Source organism: Gracilinanus agilis, chromosome 2, assembly GCF_016433145.1.
Source record: "Gracilinanus agilis isolate LMUSP501 chromosome 2, AgileGrace, whole genome shotgun sequence".
In the NCBI taxonomy this organism is placed as follows: domain Eukaryota; kingdom Metazoa; phylum Chordata; class Mammalia; order Didelphimorphia; family Didelphidae; genus Gracilinanus; species Gracilinanus agilis.
In genome coordinates, this window is record NC_058131.1 from 97,290,292 (window position 1) to 97,305,599 (window position 15,308).

The 15,308-nt window shown below is 35.2% G+C and overlaps 1 protein-coding gene across 1 annotated transcript in view; it reads left to right on the forward strand.

The window, feature by feature from the left end:
* Positions 1-15,308, forward strand: part of PPP1R21 (protein phosphatase 1 regulatory subunit 21) — a 104,179-nt gene that overhangs the window by 15,480 nt on the left and 73,391 nt on the right. The window contains exons 3-4 of the mRNA XM_044663301.1: positions 6,789-6,935; positions 10,791-10,892. Of these exons, the coding sequence (XP_044519236.1) occupies positions 6,789-6,935; positions 10,791-10,892 (249 nt within the window). The remainder of the gene's footprint in view (positions 1-6,788; positions 6,936-10,790; positions 10,893-15,308) is intronic.

Sequence of the window (15,308 nt, forward strand, 5' to 3'; positions counted from 1 at the left end):
AGTGCTTAGCATTTGGTGAACTCTATGGAAAATATTAGCTGTTGTTGCTACTACTAAATGACTAATTCATGTGCCACTTGAAAAAATAGCTATTTTAGTTATAAGATTATAGAGAAATTAATTTTTATCTTACTGATTTGTATCTGTGGTCATTACTTTTATGGTGCTGATGACATCTTAACAAAATTGACTGATAGGAAAAATTGGAATGTTATCACTTTCTTTTTTAAACTTAAAATTTTTTTCCAAATTTGTGTAGAAACAAATTTTTGACAATTGTTTTCTGACATTTTATGAGTCAGATACTCTTTAATTGCGCCAACCCCCCCACCCCCAGCAGTAAATAGTCTGATATAGGTTATACCAGTGTTCTTATGCAATACATTTCCTAATTGCTCATGCTGTGACAGAAGGCATATCACACATATAATAAAAAAACTAATGAGGGAAATGAAGTGGAAGAAGGCATAACCTTGTGGTTATCTTGGAGATAGGCTTTGCTGATAATGGTTTAGTCCTTTACAGTTGATCATTGTATAATTTTTATTACTTTATATATTGTTCCCCTGGTTCTGCTCACTGCACTTTGCATTAATTCATATAAGTTTTTCCTGGTTTTTCTGAATTTATCTTGTTCATCGTTCCTTATGGCTCGGTAGTATTCCATCATAACCATATACTAAAACTTGTTCATCCATTATCTAAGTGGTGGACAACCAACTCCTCAGTTTCCAATTCTTTGTCACTACAAAAAGAGATGCTAAAAATATTTTGGTATTGGTAGGTCCTTTTCCTTTATCTCTGATCTTTTTGGGACACAGACCCAGTAGTGGTATTGCTGGGTCAAAGGGTACGTATAGTTTTGTGACCCTTTGAATGTGATTTCATATTGCTCCCAAGAATGGAGCTTCATAGCTCCACCAACAGTATATTAGGGTCCCAATTTCCCCACATTCCCTCCAGTATTGATCATTTTCCTTCTTTGTCTTATTAGCCAGCCTGATGGGTGGAAGGTGGTCCCCCAGAGTTGTTTTAGTTTGAATTTCTCTAATAGTGATTTGGAGCATTTTTTCATATGACTGGATAATTTGAATTTCTTCCTCTGAGAACTGTCTATTCATATGGAGGTTAAGTGATTTGTCCATGATCACATACCTAGGAAGTATCCAAGGCCAGATTTGAACTGAGGACCTCCTTTTTCTGGGCCTGGATCTCAATCCACTGAGCCACCCAGCTACCCCTCCTCATATTCTTCCTTTTTCTCTTTCTCTTTCTCTTTTTTTAATTTTTAATTTTTTCATTTTTTTCTCTGTTGACAGTGCTAGTAAACTAGTGTGGCACATGCTTTGTCCTTTCATTATCCTTTGTTATTAACCTTGTGAGTAGACGGTCTTCTTTGTTAGACATGTCTGACATTTTTTACTTGCAATTTTTCTCTGTAGTTTATTTTGTACATGTTGTAGCTTGCTCGTATTCACTCTGTACTTGTCCAGTTTTCTGTTGATACTCACTTTTTATTGTACCTTTTTATTGATACTCACTTTTTACTACTTTCAATCAGTCAGTTAACAAACATTTATTAAGTACCCACTATGTCAGGCACTGTGTTAGATGCTGTATTTGCAGAGATGGAAATGAAATAGGTTCTGCACTTAAGGAGATCATGTGATACAGTATGTTCAAAGTTAAAGACAGAATGTATACAAAACAAATACAAAGTGACTTGGGTGGGAGGATGAGGGCAAGGAGGGCACTAACTACTGGAGGAATTAGGAGAGCTTTCTTAAAGGAAGTGATGCTTAAGTTGATTTTCTAAGAGGCAATGGTGAAGAGGGAGTGATTGCTAGGTTTGGGGGCCAGCCTGTGCAAAGACAGAGTAAGCAGATGGAATGTCATGTACAAGGAATAGAAGAAAGTCAGTTTGGTTATATATAATACAGAGTACTTAAGAAGGAATAGCATGTATTAAGGTTGGACATACAGACTGGTGCTAGATTGTAAAGTGTTTTAAATGCCATTTTGTATTTTATTATAGAGGTAATAGGCAGCTACAGAACTTTCTTGGGCCAGAGAATGATTATCACACCAGTACTTTAAAGATGATCACTATTGCATCCTTGTAGAGGTTGAATTAGAAAGAGGAAAGGCTGGATGCAGTGAGACCAAGTACTAATTTACTATAATGGTTCAGATAAGGGGTGATGAAGTCATGAATTAATGTTGTTATGGTATGAATGGAGAAAAATGGATCAGTATTGAGGAGATAGAATTAACAAGATATGGCAAATGTCTATGAGATAGAGAGTGGGAAGAGTGAAGGATGAATATAATTATGAACAAGGATGACTAAATGAAATATGGAGATTAAGAAGGGAGATGGATTTTGGAGCAAAAGAAAGAGAAGTTTGAGATGCCTGTGGCACATATAGATAGTGTTGTCTTAGCAGGCAAATATGAGCAGAAGAGAAAAGAGGCTGAATATGTAGATTTGGGAATCTTTGCACAGAGAGTATAATTGAATTCCTAGGAGCTAACGAGACCACCAAAATAGCATAGAGAGAAGATATCGCCATGAAAAGAGGACATGTGAATGATGATCCTACAAAAGTCACTGGAAAAATTGGTAAGATAGATAGTAAGAGAACTACAATAAAGCCTCATCCCAAAACCTTGGTGGACAGAATATACAACAGATGTGGGAGGCCAGACATAGGAGAGAGGCCAAGAATAGTAAGTATTGAGAAAAGGTACTTGAGTTTAGCAATAAAATAAACCCAGAATTTGGATGGCAGTTTCAGTCAAGGGGTAAAGACAAAATCTAGATTTTAAGAGACTGAGACATAAGTGGAAGGTGAGAAAATAGAAACAAAAGGCCTCTTACTCCCCTTCCTGACCCCATGTGTCAGAACTATTAGTAAAAATGCCTTCCCGTAGCAAGAGATATATTTTCCTGGGAAAGCTAGTCTTCCACGTTTGCAAGGAGATAAGAGTGTGAGAAGAGGTCTGGTGTGAATAGCTCTTAATAGAGTAGACATTGCAGAGGACACAATGGAAAGGAAGAGTAGGATAGGAGATAAGATAGCTATGCGTGTAAGAACGGGGAATAGAGGCCAAGGAGCTTTGACCTATGTAAGACTCTAGTTGAATCACAGAGTGGATCATGAATGAAATAGAAAGTGGTAACAACTTTCTTAGTAGAAATGGTAATTTGATTATTATTTCCATAAAAAAAAATGTGGAAAATGGAGGTGGCAGGGTATTATTGCTGTTCAGTTGCTTTAGTTGTATATGACTCTGTTTGGGGTTTTCCTGGCAAAGACACTAGAGTACTTCACCATTTCCTTTTCCAGCTCTATTTTACAGATAAGGAAACTGAGGCAAACAAGTGACTAGCCCAGGGTTGCACAGATAGTAAGTATCTGAGGTTATATTTGAACTTGGGAAAAGGAGTCTTCTTGACTCCATGCCTGCACCTCCATCTACTGCATCATCTAGCTTCCCTGATAGCAGAGTAATGGGGTGCTAAAAGGGCATTTGACAAGTTCCTATGGCTAGCTAGGGTATGATGTCTAGTCAAGGACTAGAGGCACAATGGTTGAATGGGTTGAGGTTTTGTCTGTTGCTTAGCTAGTTAAAGAGGGTTTGGAAACTAGTATTCTATGACATAACTATATAATATCATCAGTAGAATATTAGTATTAAAAAAGCTGGGCCTGGAGCAACTAGATGGTTCAGTGGATAGAAAGCTAAGCCTAGAGACAAGGTCCTAGGTTCAAATCTGGCCTGAGACTTCTCAGCTATGTGGTCCTGGGCAAGTTGCTTAGCCCCAGTTGTTTAGCTCTTACCACTCTTCTGCCTTGGAACCTATATTTAGTATTGATCTGAAGACAGAAAGTAAGGGTTTAAAAAAAGGTGCCTTTGTTTTATGGAAAAGTTTGTTGTAATTAAAAGAGCTTTTAAATTTCTCATCTTGTTCTCTTCCTCATGTTTAATTCTGGTCCAGACTCTATGTCTATTTGCGGTGTCTTTATAAAGTGTGTGTATCTTCTGTCTGTCTAGCTTGATGTATGGGTTCTGCAGGTGTTTGATCTGAGTGTATGTCATTGTCTGGATAATGGGCATTTCTTTATCTATTTGGTTTTTCTTGGGTGGTGGTGGGGGAGGGTTAGACCAAACTTTTTGCATATGACATTTTTACTGATTTCATCAAATCTTGGAACATTGCAGAACTTCCTGGATGAGTTTCAAAACTGCACAAGAATTTAATCTTGTAGTTATTTTTACATATGGCCTTGATTTGGAAGGATTTACTAGAAATTTCATTCAAAGGTTTGTCATTTGGAGGTTATGATTGTTTATATTGAGACTAAGCAAAAATTTGTCTTGGAATTATCAGTGAAAAAAACGAATAGGTAAAAATTTCAAGGGGATTGTTTACTATTGGAGAGCTCTGTGATCAGCCACTTAAGAAAACTTTACATGTAGACAGCATAATTAGTACATCCAGAGTTTCAGAGTTGAAAGCAAACTTTGAGATTATTTTGTGTAGTCCCTGCATTTTCCCAGTGAAGAAACTGTTGTTTAGAGAGAGAACATGCTTTACTTGCTCAAGGTTGTACTAGCAGTCAGAACTCAAACTTGAGTTTCTTAGCTCAATCTATTCCTCTTTTTACTCTTTGATAAAGACAAGGACTTGTACTACTGAGGATGGTACCTTGATTTGCCAAATATAAATTATTTATTTCAAAAAATTTCTGAACCCAGAAATGAGCAAGGGAACTTATTTGTAGACCTGTATTTTGGTGAATTAAATAAAACACACTTTTATTATGCTGAGTAACAAATTTTAATTCTGTTCAAAGTATTTCTTTTTTGTAATTTAGATGTGATGGTATCTGAATTAATGGTACTTTGATTTTTCTTTAAAGGAATATATGGGAATGTTTAAATATCAGTGAAATCTTTTCTGTGATCAGCCACCACTGAACTTAAAAATGTAAAGTTCTTCTAAAAACTTACTGTGCTGTTTCATATAAAATATAGTTAAGAAGGAAATCAGTCTTTAAAAATCCTCCCTCTATTTACTAATCAGTTTCTTTTACTTAGTAATGAATGTTATTTGATATTTATCAGAGTTTTGTTCTTGGATCTATTCTTTTCTCCTAGTCATTTAGTCCCCAAACATTTATTAAGTGCCTACTATGTTCCAGGCACTGTGCTAATCTAGGTCATGAATCCTTAGCCTTTTTTGTGTCATGTACCATTTTGATAGGCTGGTGGAGTTTCTGTATCCTTTCTCAGGATGATGCTTTGAATACTTAAGATTCATAGGAAACCAGTTATATGAAATTTTGATGATCACAATATGAAAGGAAAACAAAGTCACGGACCCAGTTAAGAAGAACTTTTATTCTATACAGTTTCTTTTATAGACTCATTTGCTGATAGATTCATGCATCATGAATGCAGATGAATCCCCTAGACCTGTACCTTCAATTGTCTACAGGACAGTTATCTAGATATCTTGTTAGTCCCTTAAATTCAACATATCCAAAATGAATGAATGAAAAAAAGTATTTATTAAGCACTTACTTAAAGTCTCAAACACTGCTAAGTGTTGAAGATACAAACAGAAAAGCAAGACATCTATCCTCTCAAGGAGCTCCTACTCTAATTAGACATTGCATATATGGGAGAGTTTATCAGGGCAGATGGAAAGTCTACTGATTTTTAGAGTTATTGCAGTCTGACAGATGCCAGTGCCTGGAGGCTAAGGATGTAGAGGCAGAGCAGATGGTAGAAGGCTAATGTACCTTAGGGAACAATGGCAGGGCAGATGGTAAAGCCTGGTGGTTTACTGTCTTACTGGAAGGATTATGGTGAATGACTCCCTGCTCATCATACAGTATGAACAACTATTTTCCTCATTTACAACTTTGGAAGGATATAGAAGATTTGAATTTTATAGGGAAATGAGGGTTCTGGATATTGTCTTATGGGAGTAAGGATAGGGCATTCATCCTGGAGGGAGAGCCAGTGCTGGTGGATAATGAGCAGTGGGATAAGGGAAGAGCCCCCTCAGGGCCTACTCCTGCTGGCTGCTTGGCCTGCCTGTTTTGTCTGGAGAGGTGAATAGGCCTGGTCTAGGGAGTAAAAAGCTTCCAAACTAAGTGTATTACCTTTTCTCTAAAACTTGTCTTCCTGACTTCCTTATTTCTGCATATGGCAGTACCATTCATATCATCTGTAGTTTTTGAACCCTTGGTGTTCCTATTACTCATCCACCTTATTATCTCCTACATATTATTATTTGACAAATTACACCTTTACTGTATCTCTTGTATATGCCTCCTTCATGCTAGTCCCACTGCCATTACTCTTGTTTAGGCCTTCATTACTACTTCCCTCAACTATTGTAATAAATTGCTTAGAGACCTTCTTCCCATCACCATTCTCATTCCACCTCACCTTTAACCCATTCTTCACACTTACAGATTTATCTTCCTTATGTATAGATCTGGTCAATTCATTTTGCTTAAAATCTTCCAGTGGTTCCCTAGCAACTGTCAAGTAAAGTTCCTATTTCTTAGCATAGTTTTCAAGAATCCCTATGACCTGGTACCATCCTCATTTCCTAGGTCTTATTTGATATTACTATTCTCTTGGTTATTCTGCATTCAGCAAAACTAGAACTAGTCTACTCACTGGCCCCAATAGGGGTCCTTTCATTTTTTGCTCTTTGTCTCTGCTGAATTCTGAGCAGTGGTCTATTTTTCATGTTAATGCAGGAGCAACTAAAAATGAAGGATCAGTCATTGAGAAAACTGCAACAAGAAATGGATAGTTTGACATTTCGCAATCTGCAGCTTGCCAAGAGGGTTGAACTACTTCAAGATGAACTTGATTTGAGTGAACTCCGAGGCAAGAAAAATAAGGTAGGCTCAAATAAAAATAATTGAGTACAGTCTTGCTGGGTACATATTAAACTATACAAATCTACAAAATTTTCATCGGTCTTGCCCACATAAGTGCCATGTGCCCTTAGATTCCTGGGTCAATAAAACAAATATTTACCAAAAAATAGATGCACTCCAAGATCACCCAGACATATATTTGTACCAATACTTACTTAGAGGAGAAGTATAGTGAAATCAATTGTTTTGAATATATGTTTAAATTCATAGTTGCATTAGTAGCTAGGGGAAAATGATGTCTAAATTGTCTCATGTTGGTTTTAACTATCTATATTTTATTATGTAATTTAATGAAAAGACCATTAGACTTCTAGTAGGAGGAACTTGAGTTTTGAATATAACCCTTGTTAATTGTTAGTTAATAAATAGCTTTATATTTCTGAGCCCCAGTTTCCTCATTGATAACATTGTGCATCCATAGAAATTCTGGGCCTTTGTGTTCACCCTGCAGTTAAACTTTCTGTTACTCCTCTGTTCCAATGAGAGGATGAGCTCCTTGAGAGAAGGAACTGTCTTGTTTTCTGTTTATTTCCCTAGGGTTTAATACAGTGCTTAGCATCTGATAAGCTCTTAAATGCTTTTTCATTTGTGTTCTACATTAATTCCTCCATTCTGACTGACCTACCAAGATTCCTGTTATTTCTTCTGCCTGGTTTGGGTGACTGGTGTCAATACTTTATTCCATCTTTAGGAACTCTCAGAAAAGAATAAAGGTGTCCTGCTCTTCCTTCTCTCTTTCTTCTCTCTAAGATAGAATAGAATCTAAGTGGTTTTGCTCCATCTCCAGTTCAATCAATTAAATCCCAAAGTTCATTCTGGATCTTCTGATGCAGTATAGGTTTCTTTATGGCACTTTCTCCAAATAGTTCACTTTCTTGATTTGAGGAGTTAGCAAGCTTCTTTTCTTGAAATTTCTCTCAAAATTTTTTAAATCTTGGATTTTTATGAAAGTTATACAGTCCCCTTGAGGAGGGTGTTGACCAACACTCAGGATACATGGTTGTGTTATGGAATATATGAGTCAAGTGTCAAAAGAAAAACCAAAAACATTAAAAAAAAAAAAGAAAAACAAATAGAAAAAATTAGAAAAAATCAAAATCAAAATGTCAAAATCTATGCATATAAACATTTCTGAGTGAAAAAGAATAAATCCATAATAGATCCTTGTATAAGGGCCCAATTAAAGTAATCTGTGTCACACAAGATTGTAGGACAATAATAACAATATAGCACTTACCCATTGGTAGCCAGGACTATAGAAAGTTGCCATACTATAAAGAGAGAAAAGGAACTAGATTTTGAGTTAAAAGGGAAGTATGATTCCCTGGTCTGATTTCATCTTCACTCTCAAGGATAGGGGAGCCAAAATGGCAGCCAAACTAAGGTACTTGTTGGAATGTGGCACGGGGAAGACCTGCATCTGACATATGTCAAACAGTTGCTACTTCGAACCTCAAAGAAGCCTTCTGTCTTGGCACAGATCTCATTAATCCTACAAGGATTGTTGGTCTCCTTGAACTTGTGCTTCTTTGGCACTGTACAGTGGCTCTTTTGTGATCCCTTCTCCTGGAATCAGGCACAATTATTAATCAAAGTCTCACAATATTTAATAATCAATGGCAGGTTTCCATAGTCTAAAGCTTTTTGGGTATGTATTAATATTAGAGCTAATATAAACTTATCCTTCAAAATCAAAAAACGTTAATACTGATTGCATGTACAAAGAAGTAAGAAAGGAAAAAAAATCAAATATTCTATTGAAAAATAAAAAGAAAAGCAACAAATAAAAAAATTCAGGAATTCAGTGTGTCAGCCAAAACAATTGGGATATTTATTCTATATTCTATACTCCATAAAGTATTGGAGTACTTTGTAAACATTAAAATTCAATGTAGAGTTGTAAATAATAATTAACAGCTATTACTTTTATGAATATCATCTAAATTAACAATGAGTGATAATAATTGACAGAGATAGTATTGTATAGTGGAAAATGACTAGCCTCAAAGCCATCAACAGCTGAGTTCTGACGTATGTTGTGTCACTCTGACCAAGTCATTTAATCATGCTTTAGACAACTCGCTAAGCCTTTAAATTGCAGAGAAAATATTGACATTGGCAGAAGGAGTTTCCTTACTTGCTTGTTGTCTATGTCAATTAAATTAGAAGTCTAATTCCTATTCCTAGTAGAAATTAATAGCAACAACAATACTTTTGCTCTAGTGTCTTATTAGGAGTGAAAAGTACTGTTGATTCTGAAGCCTATTTAAGGTTTCACCACTGCTCATATGATGTGGAAGGAAGAATTGGACCATGCCCCTATCACAGGCATTTAAAGATATGAATCCAATTCCTAAACATTCCTAAACAAATCTTTGACAAGCCAGTTTGGCTTCTTTACTGCCAGATGAACTCTTCTTAGTTTAAAAGTTTGGTTTTTTTTTTTTATTTCCCTTTAAGTTTTATATAGCAAGGCAGTTTTCTTGTTGTTATGTGTTGATAATCTAGTACCTTCGGAGGTCTAATGATTTAGAAATTGCTTATTTCTTAAATCTAATTTTTTAAAAACCCTTACCTTCTGTCTTAGAATTAATACTGTGTTTTGTTTCTAAGGCAGAAGAGGTGAAGGCTAGGCAATGGGGGTTAAGTAACTTGCCCAGAGTCACAAATCTAGGAAGTATCTGAGGTCAGATTTGAACCCAGAACCTCCCATCTCCAGACCTGGCTCTTCATCCATTGAGTCACCTATCTGCCCCCTATAAAACTGATTTTTAATTGGAGAGGAACTACTTACATTGTATAGAGAGCCAGTTTGTAAATCAGGAAGACCTCTGAGAGATACTATTTGTGTGAACCTGGGCAAGCTGCTTAACTTTTCATCATCTTGGGCAGCTCTTTACAGGGCAAAGAAAAGTTGCCAATGTGCATTGCTTGATCCTCTTTGGTGCTTACCAGGAGCACTCTACACTGATGAAATCATGGGGTTGCTATTTTCAAAATCTAGGTGCTCTTTAGCGTTGTAGTTTCACAAGTTTAGATCTGGAAGGTTCAATAGAGGCCATCTAACTGAATCCCTTCATCTTAAGAGATGAGAAAATTGTGGCAGAGAGGTTTCCCTTTGCATTAGAATCCACATTCCCTGACTCCGAAGCCATCAGTCCTTTCCATAGCCTCTGTAAGATTTTCTATCAGTGGAGAGAAGCAGTACCAGTTAAACGAGTACTTTGCTCTTTTATGATGAATATAAGTAAGTGGCACCTTGTAAGGCACCTTGCTTTAGACCAGGAAGTTGGCCTATATCAGAACTTTTGGCTGTAGTCCCTGTAGATCTTGCTTGTATGCCACATGTATTTCAAGGCCTTTTTGCTGATTGCCTCCCACTGTGTAGTTTCTCACACCTTACCAACTCTATTCCAATCCTTAATTCATTTAAAAATACTTGTAAATAAGGAAGTTAATCACCAATTTTTTTTCTTTTTTGGGTTGTTTAGAATTACTGAACTTCTGTATGGCTATGGATAAGTCACTTAGTCTCTCAGAAACTGTATTCATCAAAGAGGGATAGTGATTCTTGCATTACCAGCCTCACAGAGTTATGAGGAAAACATTTTGTAAATTTTAAGATGCTAAATGAATGTAAACTGTTGTTTGCTGAGAGACCTGTAATTTCATTGGCATAGGGAGCCCTTAGTGTGGAAATTCCCTGCACCAATTCAGATTTATTCTTTGTGCATAACTTGCCATCTCAAAGAATTGCCTGGGATTTTTTTCTAAAAGACAAAAGTTATATGAATGTGATTTTTTTCTTTCCATCAGAAAAGTGGAGAATCTTCCTCTCAGTTGAGCCAAGAACAGAAAAGTGTCTTTGATGAAGACCTTCAAAAGAAGATAGAAGAGAATGAACGGTTGCATATACAAGTAAATAAATCTCTTTTTCTTCTCTTAATTAAAAAAATTATTTTTTTTTAATTTTGAGTTTATTTTATTCTGGACTTAAATAACAGAAAGGATTATTTCCATATACACAGCAAAATAAGAAAACACTTAGTAAAAAAGGCATATAAAAATTACTTTGTGCTTCCTCCTGAACTTCTTTGTTTTTGCTTCTCTGCACTTATTTATTTATTTGTTCATTTGTTTGTTTCTTTGTTTCTTTGTTTATTTATTTATTTAGGCATTTAATAATATTTATTTTTTAGAAACGTTAACATGGTTACATGATTCATGCTCTTACTTTCCCTTTACCCCCCGACTCCTCTCCCCACAATGGCTGACACGTATTTCCACTGGTTTTAACATGTGTCATTGATCAAGACCTATTTCCAAATTGTTGATAGTTGCATTGGTATGGAAGTTTTGAGTCTACATTCCCAATCAATTCCGCCTCAATCCATATGTTCAAGCAGTTGCTTTTCTTCTGTGTTTCCACTCCTGTAGTTCTTCCTCTGAATGTGGGTACTGTTCTTTTCCATAAATCCCTCAGAATTGTCCTGGGTCATTGCATTGCTGCTAGTAGAGAAGTCCATTACATTCTATTTTACCACAGTGTATTGGTCTCTGTGTACAGTGTTCTTCTGGCTCTGCTCCTTTCACTCTGTATCAATTCCTGGATTGGAGGTCTTTCCAGTTCACATGGAATTCCTCCTTTCACTCTGTATCAATTCCTGGATTGGAGGTCTTTCCAGTTCACATGGAATTCCTCCAGTTTATTATTCCTTTGAGCGCATTAGTATTCCATCACCAGCATATACCACAATTTGTTCAGCCATTCCCCAATTGAAGGGCATCCCCTCATTTTCCAGTTTTTTGCCACCACAAAAAGCTCAGCTATAAATATTTTCGTACAAGTCTGTTTATCTATGATCTCTTTGGGGGACAAACCCAAGAATGGTGTGGCTGGATCAAAGGGCAGGCATTCTTTTATAGCCCTTTGAGCATAGTTCCAAATTGCCATCCTGAATGGTTGGATCAATTCACAACTCCACCAGCAATGCATTAATGTCCCAGTTTTGCCAAATCCCCGCCAGCATTCATTACTCTCCCCTTCTCTCATTTTAGCCAATCTGTTAGATGTGAGGTGATACCTCAGAGTTGTTTTGATTTGCATTTCTCTAATTATTAGAGATTTAGAACACTTTCTCATGTGCTTATTGATACTTTTGATTTCTTTATCTGAAAATTGCCTATTCATGTCCCTTGCCCATTTATCAATTGGGGATTGGCTTGATTTTTTTATACAATTGATTTAACTCCTTGTATATTTGAGTAATTAGACCCCTGTCAGAGTTTTTTGTTATAAAGATTTTTTCCCAATTTGTTGTTTCCCTTCTGATTTTGGCTGCATTGTTTTTGTTTGTACAAAAGCTTTTTAATTTAATATAATCAAAATCATTCATTTTACATTTTGTAATTTTCTTTAACTCTTGCTTGGTTTTAAAATCTTTCCTTTCCCAGAGATCTGACAAGTATACTATTCTGTGTTCACTTAACTTATTTATAGTTTCCCTCTTTATTTTCAAGTCATTCACCCATTCTGAATTTATCTTGGTGTAGGGTGGGAGATGTTGATCTAAACCTAATCTTTCCCATATTGTTTTCCAAATTTCCTAGCAGTTTTTGTCAAATAGTAGATTTTTGTCCCAATGCTTTTCTGTTTTTAAATAGTTTTAATGGATCTATTCCTTTTTTTATTTTATCTCTATTGCCAGTGCCTTCTTGGGGGAATACCCTCCTCCTCCCAAAAAAAACTGAAAGAAAAAAATGTCATTTAACAAATATGTAAGCAAAAACAGATCCACACACTGGTCTTTTCTAAAAGTGTATGTTTTTTTTCTGTATGTTAAATATATTGCCTCTCAGGGAGTGGGTAATATACTTTATTTATGATAGGTCTTCTGGAGACATTGCATTAATCAGAGTTCTTAAATGTTTCATAGTTATTTTTTTATTATTGTCTTTGTATAATTTGCTCTTCTGGTTGTTTCCTTTATTTTGCATCAGTTCAGATTACCCAGGCTCATCTGAATTCATATCTTTTATCTTTTCATAAATTAGAATAGTATTCCATTACATTCACATACCACAGCTTGTTCAGACATTCCTCAATTAATTAACCCTTAGATTCTAGCTTTTCAATTTTTGTTTTTTTTCCCTTTGTTTTGCTTATAACTCATTTTCCTTTTTAACTTCCTTCCCCAATTTGAAATTGTTTCCCTATTGAGTTTGATTTATTTTTTTCTATATTAAATATATGTATTCAACATTTTTTGTTCATTTCTGATAAGAGCAGGGTTTATTTAATGTGGGTTCCTCTCCCACCTCTTCTTCCAAGTTTATATATTTTCCTTATGCAACTTATTTATGAGAAATAGCAAACAAAACTCCTTTATTCTTCCATTCCAATATATATTCTTTTTATCTTCCTTTGTCTTTCTTTTCTTAAAACTCAGAATAGAACCTAGTTCCTTTGTTTTTCTTATTTGATTTTATTACTTTTAGAAGACATTAAGGTTCTGAACAGACTTATCTCCCTATTAGGACTTAATCATCACATAACATCTTCCATTTACTCAAAATTTTTTTTTACTTTTTTAGGGTTCTCTTACTTTCTTTTTTTATTTTGTACTTCCTAGTAAACTCTGGTTATTTTCTCAGAACACTTTAAAGTCCTCTATTTCATTAAAGATATATCCACCTCCCACTGCCCCCCCCCCCAAAAAAAAAGGTTGTTCTTGGTCATAAAATATTTTTTGCTTTTTGAATGTCATATATATAAGATCTTAAAATTTTTTCTTAAAACCATTCAGGTGTGATCCTGACTGTGGTTTCCTCTACTTGAAGTGTTTCTTGCTTTTTAAAAAAACCAATAATTTGTTTAGTTAACTTATTACTAATTATTATTACCAGATGTTTGTTAAAGTTGTTTGTCTTCATAATATTATTGTTATTATATACATTGTTCCATTTCTAATAACTTCACTCTACTTCAATTCCTGCAATGTCTTTTCTGATTTCTCTGAAACTATTCCTTCACTATTTCTTATAGCAGAATTTTATTCCATTAAATTTATGTACCATAATTTGTCCCAGTTGATGTTTACCACTTTATTTTCTAATTCTTTGCCATCACAAATAGAGCTGCTAAAAATAGTTTTGAACATAGTCATTCTTTGCCTTTTTTTTTTTTTTGGATCTCTTTGGGTAGCTCTGGTTTAAAGGTATGCACAGCCTAATAATTTTTGAACATAGTTTCAAATTGCTTTCCAGAATAGCTGGTTCCAACTACTGCTCCATTACTATTGCATTAAGGTGCCTGTTTCCCTGCAACCTCGCCAATATTTGTCACTTTCAGTTTTTGTCAGCTTTTGTCAGTTTGTCAGCTTTGTCGGTTTGATGGCTCTTAGTTCATAGAACCCCAGAGTTGCTTTTGCATTTCTCTAATTACTTGTGATTTGGAGTGTTTTTTCATGTGGTATTCATAACATGGATTTCTTCCTTAGAAAAGAGCCTATTCATATTCTTTAGTGATTTATCAGTTGGAATGACATTTATTTAAGTTTGAATCAATTTACAATATATCTTGCAAAGGAGTCTTTCATCAGAAATTTGCTGTAAATGTTTCTCCCTATTTATCCATTTTCCTAATTTTAGCTGCATTGGTTTTGCTTGCACAAAAATGTTAACATTTTATATGATCAAAACTGTATTTTTTTTCCTGTGATCATCTTTATCCCCCCTTTTTTGGGGGGATACCTAGTCCTTAGATCAGACAATTTCTCTTGCTTCTTTAATTTGTTTCTAATGTCATCCTTAAATTCTAAGTGACATATCCATTTAGAACTTACTGTGATGCACTTTGTGAAATGTCGACTTATGCTTAGTTTCTGCTGGACTATTTCCCAGTTTTCCTAGCAGTTTTTGTCAGATAGTGAATTTTTAACCCTATTAGCTGAGTGTCTTTGGACATATCAAACATGAGGGTACTATTAGTTCATTTGCTTTCTTATGTTATATATATGATCTGTTTCACTGATTTATCTCTTTATTTCTCAACCAATACCAACTTTAAAAAAATTTTTATTTCAAAATTTTTATTTAATTAATTTAGAATATTTTTCCATGGTTACATGATTCATGTTCTTTCCCTCCCCTTCTCCCACCTCCCTCATGTAGCCAATGAGCAATTCCACTGGGTTTTACATGTGTCATCGATCAAGAGTTATTTCCATATTTTTAATATTTGCATCAGATTGCTTAGAGTCTACATCTGCAATCATATCCCCATCGAACAATGTGATCAAGCAGTTGTTTTTCTTCTGTGTTTTTACTCCCAAC